At 39.9% G+C, this 11,396-nt stretch overlaps 1 protein-coding gene across 1 annotated transcript in view; it reads left to right on the forward strand.

Moving 5' to 3' along the window:
- The first annotated feature begins 562 nt into the window (after nt 1–562).
- supt16h (SPT16 homolog, facilitates chromatin remodeling subunit) overlaps nt 563–11,396 on the forward strand; it is a 33,603-nt gene continuing 22,769 nt past the window's right edge. The window contains exons 1-6 of the mRNA XM_084107783.1: nt 563–946; nt 1,816–1,908; nt 2,002–2,172; nt 3,036–3,188; nt 4,823–4,969; nt 6,005–6,156. Of these exons, the coding sequence (XP_083963909.1) occupies nt 881–946; nt 1,816–1,908; nt 2,002–2,172; nt 3,036–3,188; nt 4,823–4,969; nt 6,005–6,156 (782 nt within the window). The 5' untranslated portion in view covers nt 563–880. The remainder of the gene's footprint in view (nt 947–1,815; nt 1,909–2,001; nt 2,173–3,035; nt 3,189–4,822; nt 4,970–6,004; nt 6,157–11,396) is intronic.

Below are 11,396 nucleotides of genomic sequence, written 5' to 3' on the forward strand. Positions count from 1 at the left end.
TGAAAATGCGGTGTGGTCTGACTCTGAGAGCGCGAGGAAAAACCACGTGCTCTGATGGAATTCGCGCGCTTTTGAATGACACTAGATGGCGGGAAAAAAAGGCCGTGCGCGCGGACTGCTAGAACGCGGTGATGTGCGGAGGAAGCCGGAGCAAAGCATGTGACCTCAACGGCGGGATTTCATTGGTCGCTAACCTGATGACGTGACCGTCAGGGCGGGAGTTTCTGTGAGGGAGAAAAACAAAATCCATAATAAGTACCCTGGTGACTTTTTATATATCTAATATATATGTTTATAAATGAACACAGGTGTACGACTTGTTCAGTTTTTAATCCATTTTAAACATATCATTCGCGTATTTTTAGTTCAAAATAATAATAATAATAAACAAATCACCTATAAATACACAAAATGGCAGCTCAAATAAATAAATAAATATATACATAGCACAAAGAAATTAATACAACATATTCGAACGAATACAAATAGGTAATTAAAAATAAATACCATGTTTTAAAAATATATATATTTAATAAATATTAAATAGATGCATACCGAGCAGAAAGAGGGAGGAGCTAAAGATAACACACACATGCGTGTTTTAACATGATATATTCACATCATCATCATCATCATCATCACCACCACAGACCGAACGAGCACTGAAAATAGTACATTTTAAAGAAGAATAACCGTCTTTTTAATAGACACTTTTGAAATTATTGAAAAATTAATTTTTCATATTTTCGTTCATTTTGCGTTAGTTGTTGTCCTATCGTCCGATAGAGAGTAGAAATAGTGAAAATCACACGAGAGAGAGTGTGTATAAGTGTGTGTTTGTTCTCTCAGTGTGTGAGTGTGTGTGTGTTGATGTGATATTATGGCGGTGAATCTGGATAAAGACGCGTTTTATCGCCGCATCAAGCGACTCTACGGCAACTGGAAGGTACAGAGAACTCCACACCTGTCATAAACAGCACTAACTCGAGAATATTCGATCATATTTATTCATGTATGATGTGTTTAAACGCATATGTGATGCTGAAAATCCTCACACACACATATACACACACACACACATACACGTTCTCAGGCCTCATTTCCATATAACTGTTATACATACACACTCAATCGACTCCGTTTGTATCGGACAGTCTGTAAGTGTGGTTTATTTTTTATTTTCTTTGCGAAATCGCTGGAGTTTGTGGTTATTTCACAGCGTTTATGTGTGGTTAGCACAGCGGCTAATGTGTTAGCCTGCTAGCATACAATGTTTTCACTCCATTTCCGCTCGGCTTTTATTCACGTTTGTGAAGTTAATCTAAAACCAATCAGACTTTGTGTTTCAGTAAATGTTTATCACATAAAAGTTTAATTTGGATGGCAAACATTTGTCTGATGTAGCATGTAGCTGTGGGCTAGCTTATACTGAGACATGCTGCAGGTGGGAAAGAGATGATTATTATTAGTTATTTTTTGTTTACATCAAACAATAAAAGGCTAAATCATGTAAGCAAGCTAAATATTTTTTCTTCTAGCACTGTTACATTGTTTGGGAAATGTTTGTCCTAATACTTCTGAATATAGAAGTTTTGCAGATAGTTATTTTGTAAATATTTATTGTATAGGAAATTTGATAACACTTTATTTTACAGTGTCATTGTTATATATCTTGTACCAACAGTTGAAAAGATAACCGTATATATACTAAAAACTTGCTTTAGAAAAGTTTTGAATGGCGAGGGCTGATATGTTGGGTTTCTCATAACTCTTTATGATATAATTCTGCATCATAACCCTGTTTCTCCATCACAGAAAGGTGAAGATGAGTTCGGGAAGGTGGATGCCATCGTCGTGTCTGTTGGAGTCGATGAGGAGATCGTCTACGCCAAATCTACAGCGCTTCAGGTACAATAAAATACCATAATTAAATCATCATTACATGATCGCAGCTCAATAATCATAATCAATAATCATCATGTTGTTGTTTCTCTCTGGCAGACGTGGCTGTTTGGCTACGAGCTCACCGACACTATAATGGTGTTTTGTGAGACCAAGATCATTTTTCTGGCCAGTAAGAAGAAAGTGGAGTTCCTGAAGCAGGTCGCCGTAACCAAGGGCAACGAGAACGCAAACGGGATTCCTCCAATCACGCTGCTCGTCCGGGAAAAGGTATCGCACGCGATTGGACGAAAAACTGACGTCGCGACATTTCGCTTTTTTAGCGATATATAAAAAATATATAACTTTCATAGCTATATTTGGAAAGAATAAATCATTTTAGAGTTATGTATTTTATAATTATATAGCCTAGTATATATGTGTAATGTACTATATTGTACTATACATAATTATTTATATATATATATATATATATATATATATTAAAAAAAACGTGAAAAGTTACTTCACTCTCATTTTTTTTTATAATCCATCGTGACTCAAAGTATATTTTTCTAGTGTAGTAAAATTTTTAGTTTTTTTTTAAATGTAATGTAAAATTTATTTATAAAATTTATTTTAAATGAAAAAAATTTCATTTCAGTTTTCATAGGCCACATAAAATACAAAAATACTAAAGACTATTAAATGTTATAATTATATTGTGATTAATATTAGAAAGTAAAATTATTGTAAAAATACTATTGCAAAATAAAGAAAAAATTAGTAATAAAAAGTTATTTAACTGTAAAATTATACTTTCCAGCAAATAAAAATATGCGCTGCTGATTTCGAAAGTGAAGCTCGGCACTGTGTTCCTTCACACGCATGAAAACACTAGTGCATATATTAGGTTAAATCACAGTCTGTGTGTTCTGACAACCACATAAGCCATATATATACCGTATTTTCCGGACTAAAAGTCGCACTTATATATATATATATATGTGTGTGTGTAATATATATCAATATTTCAACATGTCATGCAGCCACATTTACACACATCATACTTTACAAACTAACGTGTTTATTTGATGGACACACATCATCGATCTGAAACGCATATAACGTGTTTAAATCTGATTGTGTGACAGAACGAGAGCAACAAGGTGAACTTTGAGAAGATGATCGAGGCCATTCGTGGAAGTAAAGAGGGCAAGACGGTCGGCGTGTTCATCAAGGACAAATTCCCCGGAGAATACATGAAGAACTGGAGCGACATGATCACGGCCGAGGGCTTGGAGAAGGTCAGATCCGGTTACGCCTCCTGTATCTTCAACACTGGGTTTTTAAATCGCACATTGAAAACAATATTTTAAATCAGTGTTATTATAATATTATTAACATAGTTATTTTTATATTTTCAGTTTTAGTTCAAGTTTTAGTCATTTTGTTCTTTTGTAACCATTACATGCCGTGAATTATCAGTTATCGGCTTTCAAATATAAAGAGTTATCGGCTTTCAAAATAAAGAATTATCGGTTATCGGCTTTCAAATATAAAGAGTTATCGGCTTTCAAATATAAAGAATTATCGGTTATCGGCTTTCAAATATAAAGAATTAGCGGTTAGCGGCTTTTAAAATAAAGAATTACCGGTTATCGGCTTTCAAATATAAAGAGTTATCGGTAACGGCTTTCAAATATAAATAATTATCGGTTATCGGCTTTCAAATATAAAGAATTAGCGGTTAGCGGCTTTTAAAATAAAGAATTACCGGTTATCGGCTTTCAAATATAAAGAATTAGCGGTTAGCGGCTTTTAAAATAAAGAATTACCGGTTATCGGCTTTCAAATATAAAGAGTTATCGGTAACGGCTTTCAAATATAAATAATTATCGGTTATCGGCTTTCAAATATAAAGAATTATCGGTTATCGGCTTTTAAAATAAAGAATTACCGGTTATCGGCTTTCAAATATAAAGAATTAGCGGTTAGCGGCTTTTAAATTAAAGAATTACCGGTTATCGGCTTTCAAATATAAAGAGTCATCGGTAACGGCTTTCAAATATAAAGAATTATCGGTTATCGGCTTTTAAAATAAAGAATTACCGGTTATCGGCTTTCAAATATAAAGAGTTATCGGTAACGGCTTTCAAATATAAAGAATTAGCGGTTATCGGCTTTTAAAATAAATAATTACCTTTCAAATATAAAGAATTATCGGTTATTGGCTTTCAAAAATAAAGAATTATCGGTTATTGGCTTTCAAATATAAAGAATTATCGGTTATCGGCTTTCAAATATAAAGAATTACCGGTTATCAGCTTTCAAATATAAAGAATTACCAGTTATCGGCTTTCAAATATAAAGAATTATCGGTTATTGGCTTTCAAAAATAAAGAATTATCGGTTATTGGCTTTCAAATATAAAGAATTATCGGTTATCGACTTTCAAATATAAAGAATTACCGGTTATCGGCTTTCAAATATAAAGAATTACCAGTTATCGGCTTTCAAATATAAAGAATTATCGGTATCGGCTTTCAAAAATAAAGAATTATCGGTTATCGGCTTTCAAATATAAAGAGTTATCGGTATCGGCTTTCAAAAATAAAGAATTATCGGTTATCGGCTTTCAAATATAAAGAGTTTATCGGCTTTCAAAATAAAGAATTATCGGTTATCGGCTTTCAAATATAAAGAATTACCGGTTATCAGCTTTCAAATATAAAGAATTACCAGTTATCGGCTTTCAAAATAAAGAATTATCGGTTATCGGCTTTCAAATATAAAGAATTATCGGTTGTCGGCTTTCAAAAATAAAGAATTATCGGTTGTCAGCTTTCAAATATAAAGAATTATCGGTAGTGGCCGAAATGTTCCAGTCTGTTTACCCCTGAAATGAGATGTCTCGACTGCTCTTGCGTTGGCGTGTCAGGTGGACATCAGCACAGTGGTGGCGTATACGATGGCGGTGAAGGAGGATGGAGAGCTGGTGCTCATGAAGAAAGCGGCCGCCATCACCAGCGACGTCTTCACCAAGTTCTTCAAGGAGAGAGTGATGGAGATCGTGGACGCCGACGAGGTTTGTTCACGCAACAACACGCGCTTTATCCCTCATATAACGCAGATGTCTTGAGGATTGTAAGCTTGCAGTTCCTCTGTTTTGCTTAAATACAGTTGAATGTGATGAACATGATTAATTTCATATTTTATTCATATAAGTTTGTTCTGTATGGATATACATTATTAATTTTATATGTGCAGTTCTTAAATTTGATTTTAAATATTCTGCAGATACACTATGTACAGTCAAACCAAAAATTATTCAGACACCAGATATACATTGATATCGTTTTACTAGTGTGATCAGGACACTATAGTTCATTAATGTAAGTGAGGAGAGCAACCTAAAGTAAACTGAGACATATTATACCCAAATATTCTTCATACAGAGCCTAATGTATAAAGATTTGGGACCAAAAATGATTCGGACACTTTGAGCTGATCATGTTTTGCTGAAGTGTGTTTTGTCTTTAATTGCTAATGCTCTTTTTACACACAGACTGAACAAAATGAAGCATTGCTTGGTGATTGGTTGAGCTAAACTGGTATTATCTAATTGTGTAGTTAAATTTAACAGCTGACAGATATTCAACATAATTCATGTGTGAGAGAGTCTAACAGAAGGACGGACAAAACCAGTCAAATATCAACTGAGTTCTGCTCATATTTCATCACCATTTTCTAAACTATAGCGAATAAACTGATAATGTGAGGAATGTTGAAGGAGTCTGAATAAATGTTGGTTTGACTAGATTATTAATTGTAAACACACCCAAAATGTGATTGTTTTGTGTTGTTCCTGCCGTTGAGCCTTAAGCGATCACTAAAAGAGCTGTATATCATACAGTAGTCAACATCTGGATCAAAACCTTTCATCAAAGCTATACATGAACCCGTTCTGGTCTTAGCACAACTTTGAACTTTTGTGATCCTCTTCAAATGTTGACTACTGTATGTCAGCGGTTATGTGTGTGTACTGATGCGTATGCTAACCTGCTAGCTCTGTGTTTGTGTGTTTAGAAAGTGAATGCTAGCTCTGTGTTTGTGTGTTTAGAAAGTGAAGCACAGTCGTCTGGCCGAGTCGGTGGAGAAGGCCATCGAGGAAAGGAAGTTTCTGGGCGGCGTCGACCCGTCCACCGTGGAGATGTGTTACCCTCCCATAATCCAGAGCGGCGGGAACTACAGCCTCAAATTCAGCGTCGTCAGGTGAGACTCAAGTCCTCTGTTCTCATGAAGCTACGCTAGCTTAGATGCTAATTCATAGCTGTAGCCACGGGGGTGCCAGGGTCGATATTGTTAAAATATGTGACCCTGGATCACAAAACCAGTCACATGTCACACGGGTATATCTGTGGCAATAGCCAACAATACAGTGTATGGGTCAAAACTATCAATATTTCTTTTATGCCAAAAATCATTAGGATATTAAGTAAAGATCATGTTCCATGAAGATATGTAGTAAATTTCCAGGGTCACTATCATAAATATGCAGGGTTTTTTTCTTCTTTTTCTTTTCTTTATTTATAAAGGGATCATGTACAATGTTATGTAAATTAGGGTTGCACCGATCCGATATTAGGATCGGATATCGGCCGCGATACTGATAAAATAGCTGGATCGGGGATCGGAAAAAATAACAGATCCACGGGCCGGTTTTTTTTTTTTTTTTTTTTTTTCCGTCGTCGTCGTCGCAGCAGAACCTACGTCATTCAGCTTCACGTGTGTCGCATGCTAGAAGCAACATGGAGCGAGCCAGAGGCCGTTTCTCAATACCAAGTACGCAAACTTCAGACTTGCGTCCGTCCTTGGTAGTTCGGACTTGCCAAGTTCGACTCAGGAGAACGAACTCCCGAGGACGAGAGGACGCGAGTCCGGTTATTCTGCTAATGGAACAGCAGCGCTCTTGATCGCGTCACTCAGCTCGCTCTGGCTACTCCGGTCATCTCTTTATGTATATTTTAGCCAACAATAAAACGAAGTATGTTATAAAACACCACTCTGCCTCTTTTCATTTAAAAAAAAATCTTAAACAAATTAATGGCCACATAAATGTGATTCAGGCAAACGCGTACATTGATTATCTTTACTGCATATATTTATAACAACACGAAATATAAAACACAACCCTGCTTCTTTTTGTTTTCATTTTTAAAAATATGAAACATAATGATCATTAAAACTGACATTTAAATTTGCCATTGCTAATTAAGTGAGCATTCACAGGTCATGTTTGTGATGGTGTGACACTGCACTACATTACAATGTTTGGTTATTGTTATTTGTATGTGTGATCAAGTTGTTGTTCGACCAACTTTTTATTTTGTTATTCTCAGGTTCAGCTGCTATGTTGCATTTTAAATTCCTGTTTGCAGGACTTTGCACTTTATATTTTTACATGTTTACAATTTTTGGAAACTGTCAGATTACTATTGTATGTTTGACCAATACACTGTTTTTTTGTTTCCACTGCTACATTTTTTTTTTTTTTTACATTTATTTAAAGAAGTTTGATTATATTCTATTTTCGATTTGAATGCACAATTGTTTTTTAAATAAGAATTCAACACATTACATACATCTGTTATTTTGTCTTCGTTATGTTTAGTTAGTAAAGTCTGGTGCCTTTAGTCTCTTCAAGGAAGGTATAAGGTGGAAGGTATACAGTTTATTATTAATTCAACTATAGTATCGGATCGGTATCGGGTATCGGCAGATACACAAAGCCCAGGCATCGGCATCGGCATCGGGACTGAAAAAGTCGGATCGGTGCACCCCTAATGTAAATGTTTTGATTTCATGCATTGTAACGGATTTAGCCAAATGCTGATGTTGACCCGTAGTCCCGAGGCAGGACCACTAACATGACATCACACAGACGAACACCTGTGTGTTATGGCCGAGTAAATATGTATTATTTTTTACTTGGCTGAGATGATTTAAATATGTCAGAGCTGACTGAACACTGATGAGAGAATGAGTTAGCGCTGCACGATTAATAACAGTTTGCATGTGATCGCACATGAACCGGGTTGGCTGATGAGATCAGCACGCTGAGATCGTTTATGTGCAGCGTGTCAGTGACGTGCGGCTCACTCTGACGAGTTCGAGTCGCTTATAACGAGCGTTTGAAGAAGCAGCACGGCTGAGCTCCTGCTGTGAGATGACGAGCTTCTGACACACTATACGGCCGCCGTGTGTTTATTACTCCTGATTAACCGCTTCAGTCTCCAGTTTACTCAGAGACAGCGACGGGTTTCCTGGACTGATGTGTGTGTGTGTGTGTGTGTGTGTGTGTGTGTGTGTGTGTGTGTGTGTGTGTGTGTGTGTGTGTGTGTGTGTGTGTGTGTGTGTGTGTGTGTGTGTGTGTGTGTGTGATGTCCTCTGGTGTTCAGAGGGATATTTGGTGTGTGTGTGTGTGTGAGATGTCCTCTGGTGTTCAGAGGGATATTTGGTGTGTGTGTGTGTGTGTGTGTGTGTGTGTGTGTGAGATGTCCTCTGGTGTTCAGAGGGATATTTGGTGTGTGTGTGTGTGAGATGTCCTCTGGTGTTCAGAGGGATATTTGGTGTGTGTGTGTGTGTGTGTGTGTGTGTGTGTGTGTGTGAGATGTCCTCTGGTGTTCAGAGGGATATTTGGTGTGTGTGTGTGAGACGCTCTCTGGTGTTCAGAGGGATATTTGGTGTGTGTGTGTGAGACGCCCTCTGGTGTTCAGAGGGATATTTGGTGTGTGTGTGTGTGTGTGAGACGCCCTCTGGTGTTCAGAGGGATATTTGGTGTGTGTGTGTGTGTGTGAGACGCCCTCTGGTGTTCAGAGGGATATTTGGTGTGTGTGTGTGTGTGTGTGTGTGTGTGTGAGACGCCCTCTGGTGTTCAGAGGGATATTTGGTGTGTGTGTGTGTGTGTGTGTGTGAGAGATGTCCTCTGGTGTTCAGAGGGATATTTGGTGTGTGTGTGTGTGTGAGACGCCCTCTGGTGTTCAGAGGGATATTTGGTGTTTGTGTGTGTGTGTGTGTGTGTGTGTGTGTGTGTGTGTGTGTGTGAGAGAGACGCCATCTGGTGTTCAGAGGGATATTTGGTGTGTGTGTGTGTGTGTGTGAGAGACGCCCTCTGGTGTTCAGAGGGATATTTGGTGTGTGTGTGTGTGTGTGTGAGAGACGCCCTCTGGTGTTCAGAGGGATATTTGGTGTGTGTGTGTGTGTGTGTGAGACGCCCTCTGGTGTTCAGAGGGATATTTGGTGTGTGTGTGTGAGACGCCCTCTGGTGTTCAGAGGGATATTTGGTGTGTGTGTGTGTGTGTGTGTGTGTGTGTGTGTGTGTGAGATGTCCTCTGGTGTTCAGAGGGATATTTGGTGTGTGTGTGTGTGTGAGATGTCCTCTGGTGTTCAGAGGGATATTTGGTGTGTGTGTGTGTGTGTGTGTGTGTGTGTGTGAGATGTCCTCTGGTGTTCAGAGGGATATTTGGTGTGTGTGTGTGTGTGAGATGTCCTCTGGTGTTCAGAGGGATATTTGGTGTGTGTGTGTGTGTGAGACGCCCTCTGGTGTTCAGAGGGATATTTGGTGTGTGTGTGTGTGTGTGTGTGTGTGTGTGTGTGTGAGATGTCCTCTGGTGTTCAGAGGGATATTTGGTGTGTGTGTGTGTGTGAGATGTCCTCTGGTGTTCAGATGGATATTTGGTGTGTGTGTGTGTGAGACGCTCTCTAGTGTTCAGAGGGATATTTGGTGTGTGTGTGTGTGTGTGTGTGTGTGTGTGTGTGTGAGATGTCCTCTGGTGTTCAGAGGGATATTTGGTGTGTGTGTGTGTGTGTGTGTGAGATGTCCTCTGGTGTTCAGAGGGATATTTGGTGTGTGTGTGTGTGTGTGTGTGTGTGTGTGTGTGTGTGTGAGATGTCCTCTGGTGTTCAGAGGGATATTTGGTGTGTGTGTGTGTGAGACGCTCTCTGGTGTTCAGAGGGATATTTGGTGTGTGTGTGTGAGACGCCCTCTGGTGTTCAGAGGGATATTTGGTGTGTGTGTGTGTGTGTGTGAGACGCCCTCTGGTGTTCAGAGGGATATTTGGTGTGTGTGTGTGTGTGTGAGACGCCCTCTGGTGTTCAGAGGGATATTTGGTGTGTGTGTGTGTGTGTGTGTGTGTGTGTGTGTGTGTGTGTGTGTGTGTGAGACGCCCTCTGGTGTTCAGAGGGATATTTGGTGTGTGTGTGTGTGTGTGTGTGTGAGAGAGATGTCCTCTGGTGTTCAGAGGGATATTTGGTGTGTGTGTGTGTGTGAGACGCCCTCTGGTGTTCAGAGGGATATTTGGTGTTTGTGTGTGTGTGTGTGTGTGTGTGAGAGAGACGCCATCTGGTGTTCAGAGGGATATTTGGTGTGTGTGTGTGTGTGTGTGTGTGTGAGAGACGCCCTCTGGTGTTCAGAGGGATATTTGGTGTGTGTGTGTGTGTGTGAGAGACGCCCTCTGGTGTTCAGAGGGATATTTGGTGTGTGTGTGTGTGTGTGTGTGAGACGCCCTCTGGTGTTCAGAGGGATATTTGGTGTGTGTGTGTGTGTGTGTGAGACGCCCTCTGGTGTTCAGAGGGATATTTGGTGTGTGTGTGTGTGTGTGTGTGTGTGTGTGTGAGTGAGATGTCCTCTGGTGTTCAGAGGGATATTTGGTGTGTGTGTGTGTGTGTGTGTGTGAGACGCCCTCTGGTGTTCAGAGGGATATTTGGTGGGTGTGTGTGTGTGTGTGTGTGTGTGTGTGTGAGTGAGATGTCCTCTGGTGTTCAGAGGGATATTTGGTGTGTGTGTGTGTGTGAGATGTCCTCTGGTGTTCAGATGGATATTTGGTGTGTGTGTGTGTGTGTGAGACGCTCTCTAGTGTTCAGAGGGATATTTGGTGTGTGTGTGTGTGTGTGTGTGTGTGTGTGTGTGAGATGTCCTCTGGTGTTCAGAGGGATATTTGGTGTGTGTGTGTGTGAGATGTCCTCTGGTGTTCAGAGGGATATTTGGTGTGTGTGTGTGTGTGAGATGTCCTCTGGTGTTCAGAGGGATATTTGGTGTGTGTGTGTGTGTGTGAGACGCTCTCTGGTGTTCAGAGGGATATTTGGTGTGTGTGTGTGAGACGCCCTCTGGTGTTCAGAGGGATATTTGGTGTGTGTGTGTGTGTGTGTGAGACGCCCTCTGGTGTTCAGAGGGATATTTGGTGTGTGTGTGTGTGTGTGAGACGCCCTCTGGTGTTCAGAGGGATATTTGGTGTGTGTGTGTGTGTGTGTGTGTGTGTGTGTGTGAGATGTCCTCTGGTGTTCAGAGGGATATTTGGTGTGTGTGTGTGAGACGCCCTCTGGTGTTCAGAGGGATATTTGGGGGGTGTGTGTGTGAGACGCCCTCTGGTGTTCAGAGGGATATTTGGTGTGTGTGTGTGTGTGTGTGTGTGTGTGAGACGCCCTCTGGTGTTCAGAGGGATATTTGGTGTGTG

Source organism: Abramis brama (assembly GCF_963993115.1).
Source record: "Abramis brama genome assembly, chromosome: 3".
Classification (NCBI taxonomy): Eukaryota; Metazoa; Chordata; class Actinopteri; order Cypriniformes; family Leuciscidae; genus Abramis; species Abramis brama.